We start from the raw sequence: 3,944 nt of genomic DNA on the forward strand, positions 1-3,944 counted from the left end.
AGAAATACAACACAAGCAGTTGCGGATACAGCAAAAACAAAAAGTCACGAGCCCCTCCAGTCACAAGAGAAGAAAAAAGGAGGGAAAAGGAGAAATTAAAGGTTGGTCAAATAAAATTGGACATACATGGTATAGCAACAAGCGTCGAGTAGGTTCTGAACCTGTACTACTCAGCCAGTGAGGAAACAGGGGAGGAATCAAGAATCGGGTAATAGGGGATATAAGGTTATGATACACGTCTGCTTCGCGCTCCTGCTTGCAGGACACCCGGCACTGCAATCATGAATAAAAAGCTATTTCACTGAGATCCTCACCTGAGCCCGTGTTACTTTCTACAGATTGCTTCTCACAAGGGTATCCTGATGTGCCCCTTTTTCCCACACACGGTCCGTCAGTTATAGCTGGAGATGAGTTAACTCCAAGGAGGCCAAGCCTCTCGCGGGAGTCTGAGGGGGTGCATCCGGGTTTGCTCAATCCCTTTCACAGGAGCAGCCAGCTCCATGGCATTGCCTTTGCCCAAATCATCTAAATCATCACTGTCAGGAGGATCAGGAGAACCGCGATCGAGCCGGGTATCTCCTGAGTATTCATCAGCCTCTGCGTACGTAGCTCTCTCACCCTCAGGTAGGCAACTATTTTCTCGATGGATGCACGAAACAAGTCATGAGTTGTGAGCTACCAGTTGGGAATTGCAAGTTAGGAGTTTGAGAAGGTGTCATTTAGAATACCCCTGAATTAAGAGAGGAATGGGTGAATTCACACTGGACTAATGGGCAAGCCCCCTGCCCTGGGACACCCCTTCCCTGCCACCCCCCTCCAGCCTGCAGGCACAGCCCACCGTGAGTCTGCCGGCGCTTCACAAACAAGACACGATTCCCACCATGGGGCTAGGAAGAGGATTTATTTGGACCGGAGGAGTGAGCTGCCTGGCCCCTGGTCCTCTGTCACACCTTTCCACAATTGCTACTTGTGACCGTGGGCCTTGCCCTGCAGGGCAGAGTAGAGTGCCCGCAGGTTCTGCCACTTGCTCTTGTGCACCGCCTCAGCAGAGTCTGCCTGGTGGGATCCCTGGTTCCACGAGGTGCTCGATGTCTTTGTAGCTTTGCAGGGCATGCTGGGCAGGGCGCTGGTCCTTAGGGCTGCCCTGCCACCCTCCTCCTGGGGCACAGCTGACTGGGATGGATGCTTCGTGCCCAGACGTCTCTCAAGGATCTGCAGCTTCTTGGCACGAATGTGCAGCTCCAGGGCCTCACGCTGCTCCTCAGGCATAAACGTGGCCTCAGGGCTGTGGAAAAAGACAGGCACGGGGCGGGAGCGTGGTGTCCTCGAGGCCGCTGGGCAGGCAATGGATGCCCCAAGCCTCCTCTGCTTGACCTGGTCCGGATGCAGGAGGGGCTTGTGCTTGATGAAGCGGACACAGGGACTTCGTGGTGGTAAGGCTCCGGCCCCAGCACAGGCATTTTTGGGCAGTGCTCGATGCATCTTTTCAGTGGACCTCTGCACTGGCCCAGGGAAGCGTTGCAGCTGTACTTCCCGGCACTTCTTTGTTATGTGCTCACTGAGCTTGCTGCGGTGCTCTTCCTTCAGCTGCAGCTTCTTGATCCTGAGAGGCGATGCAGTGTCAGGCTCTTTCCCATTCCTGACATCCGTCACAAACGGATCCAGGATGATAACATAGTCAGTTTGGCAGCCCTGGTCTTTATGCATAATTCCGTTGGCCGGGCTGGGAAGCACTGGAAGGGCCGTGGACAGTTCAAAAGGTGGCTGGGACAGGTCGTCCTGTGGAAGTCGCCCCTTGGACACCTCCTTCCACTGACATCGTCCCTCTTGTGGGTCAAGTAACCTCTCGTGAACAATCATCCACCTTGCAGATGGCTCACTGTTATTGCACTGCGTGGAGCCCCGAATGTCAGTCCTGGGTTGCTGCTGTTTCATGGGGAGCGCGCCCAGTTTCCCTGCACATTCCTTGGGACTAAGAGCACAGTCTGTGTGCCTGCCAGGTGCAGACCTGTCATCTCTTCTATTTGCCTGGGGCAAAGGTAGTCCTTTTTCCCTCTTGGCCCAGCTGGGAAATGCTGAAGAGAGCATGGGCAACCCAAAAGGCTTCAGGAACTCCCTCTTCCTCTGAGGCAGCCCTCCATCAGGGCGGAGAATGCTCTCCCGGACAATGCAGTCCATTTGTGGTGGCTGGCTGGAGGAGCTGATCCCTGAGTGTGGCCCTTGCTTCCTCTTTCCTTCCATGTAATCCTGAATCTCCATCTTAGGTATTTTGTGTGCCCTCAAGCCCTTTGGGCATTGGTTCTCTGTGGAGAGCCCACTTGGTTTCCCCATGCTTCTGTCGGTGTCAGTGGAAGACTCTAATTTGTGTTTTTTCAGAGTCATGCCATGACCAGCATTTCTCTGGATTGTAGGTGGTCTTGCTGTTGGTCCTGCAGCCACTTTGGCCATGCCAGGAACAGCTGAAGAAGCCATGGACAATCTGTGAGGCCGCAGGAATTCCTTTTCTCTTCTTGTCTGCTCCTCATCCTTATGAAAGAAGCTCTTGCGGATGGTGTTCTCAGGGCTCAGTACAGCTGGTTCTGCCCTGGGCTGTGCAGGAGGCCGCAATAACAATCCACTCATGTAAGGCAGCCCTCCATCCGGGCGGAGAATGCTCTCACGCACAATGCAGTCCATTTGTGGTGGCTGGCTGGAGGAGCTCACCTCAGAGTGCAACTCTTTGTCCCTGTCTCCTGCCCTACGATCCTGAGTCTCGGTTATTGAACGTTTGAGGGCTGTCAGGCCATGCGGTTGCTTGTTCCTTCTGGAGGAATCACTTGCTTTTTCCACACTTCCGCTGGTGTTGATAGAAGAGAGCAATCTGTCTTCTCTTCCAGAGATGCCACAATCATCTTTTCTTGGCATTGCAGCTCGTCCTGCTGCTTGTCCTGCAGCCACTTTAACCATATCAGGAACAGCTGGGGGGGCCATGGGCAATTTGAGAGGGCGAGTGAGCTGCACCCCTCTGTGAGGCAGCCCCCCGTCTGGGCGAATGATGGACTCACGTACGATGTGGTCCACAGTAACTGACCGGTAACGCCTCTTGCCGCCTGCAAAACAGGGAGGGAGTCTGAGCTGCAGTGGGAGAGAGGCACCAGGGCCACCGCAGCCCCATAGGGATGGGCTGCTCGGTGCTGAGGCTCACCCACGGGGGACTCACCTGGCTTTGGTACCGGTGGTTGCCGCTGCCGCCGTCCACAACTTCGCCGGAGTCGGCCGTCACCCTGTGGGCACAGAAGCACGGCACTGTGACCAACCTGGGGAGGGACCCACGGGACCCCTTCCAACACCTCCTGGCCCCCCAGTCCCAAAGCCCCGAGTCTCCCAGCCCCGAATTCCCCCACCCTCCAGCCCCCGTACCTGTCGGTCTCGACCCCTGGAGAGCAGGGAGATCCCGGCCAGCAAAAGCATGAGGCCGGGGATGAGGAAAAAGCTGCTGTCGTCAGCCATCGCTCACAGCCAGGTACGACCGCACTGGCAGACGGGGGGTGGTGGCCGGTGCTTTATAGGGTCACGGCCGTGAGGTCACAGACAGCACACGGCAACGCCTCTGTGAGGTCACAGCCCCCAGCCCACGTTGAAGCAGGCCGGTGCCCCTGTGCTGCATCCTGTGGGGAGGTGGGGGACCAGGACGGCTTCCCCGGGCTCCTCGCTTGGGGCCAGGGTCTGAGCCCACTGCCCAGCTCCAGCCGTGTCGGACAGCTGCTCCTGTCCCTGACCCCAAGCTGGTTAATATGCCACACTACAGGTTCCCTTCTGATGCCATCCATCCTTTCCTGGCTTCAGCTGAGATCGGGTTTTCTTCCTAGTAGCTGGTATGGTACTGTTTCTGGGTGTAGGAAGAGAATAATGCTGATCACAGACCAATATTTTAATTATTGCGTAGCAGTGCTTACATGGAGCCA

General features: G+C 56.0%; 1 protein-coding gene across 1 annotated transcript; it reads right to left on the reverse strand.

Annotated features, from left to right (window-relative positions):
• Positions 1 to 963: 963 nt before the first annotated feature.
• On the reverse strand, positions 964 to 3,526 carry LOC136789130 (uncharacterized). The gene is made up of 3 exons (XM_066988881.1): positions 3,400 to 3,526; positions 3,200 to 3,263; positions 964 to 3,089 (listed from the first exon to the last, which is right to left on the reverse strand). Exons 1-3 carry the CDS (start codon positions 3,487 to 3,489, stop codon positions 964 to 966), a joined length of 2,280 nt encoding a protein of 759 aa, XP_066844982.1. The 5' UTR covers positions 3,490 to 3,526.
• Positions 3,527 to 3,944: the final 418 nt, after the last annotated feature.

The sequence above is a fragment of the Anser cygnoides genome, chromosome Z, assembly GCF_040182565.1.
Source record: "Anser cygnoides isolate HZ-2024a breed goose chromosome Z, Taihu_goose_T2T_genome, whole genome shotgun sequence".
Lineage (NCBI taxonomy): Eukaryota > Metazoa > Chordata > Aves > Anseriformes > Anatidae > Anser > Anser cygnoides.

Excerpts from the sequence above, each read along its gene's own strand:
- LOC136789130 (XM_066988881.1), bottom strand. The coding sequence starts at position 3,489 with ATGGCTGACGACAGCAGCTTTTTCCTCATCCCCGGCCTCATGCTTTTG. Across the intron at positions 3,264-3,399 it reads CCAGGGGTCGAGACCGACAG|GGTGACGGCCGACTCCGGCG; the intron begins GTACGGGGGCTG and ends CTGTGCCCACAG. Across the intron at positions 3,090-3,199 it reads ACCACCGGTACCAAAGCCAG|GCGGCAAGAGGCGTTACCGG; the intron begins GTGAGTCCCCCG and ends CCTGTTTTGCAG.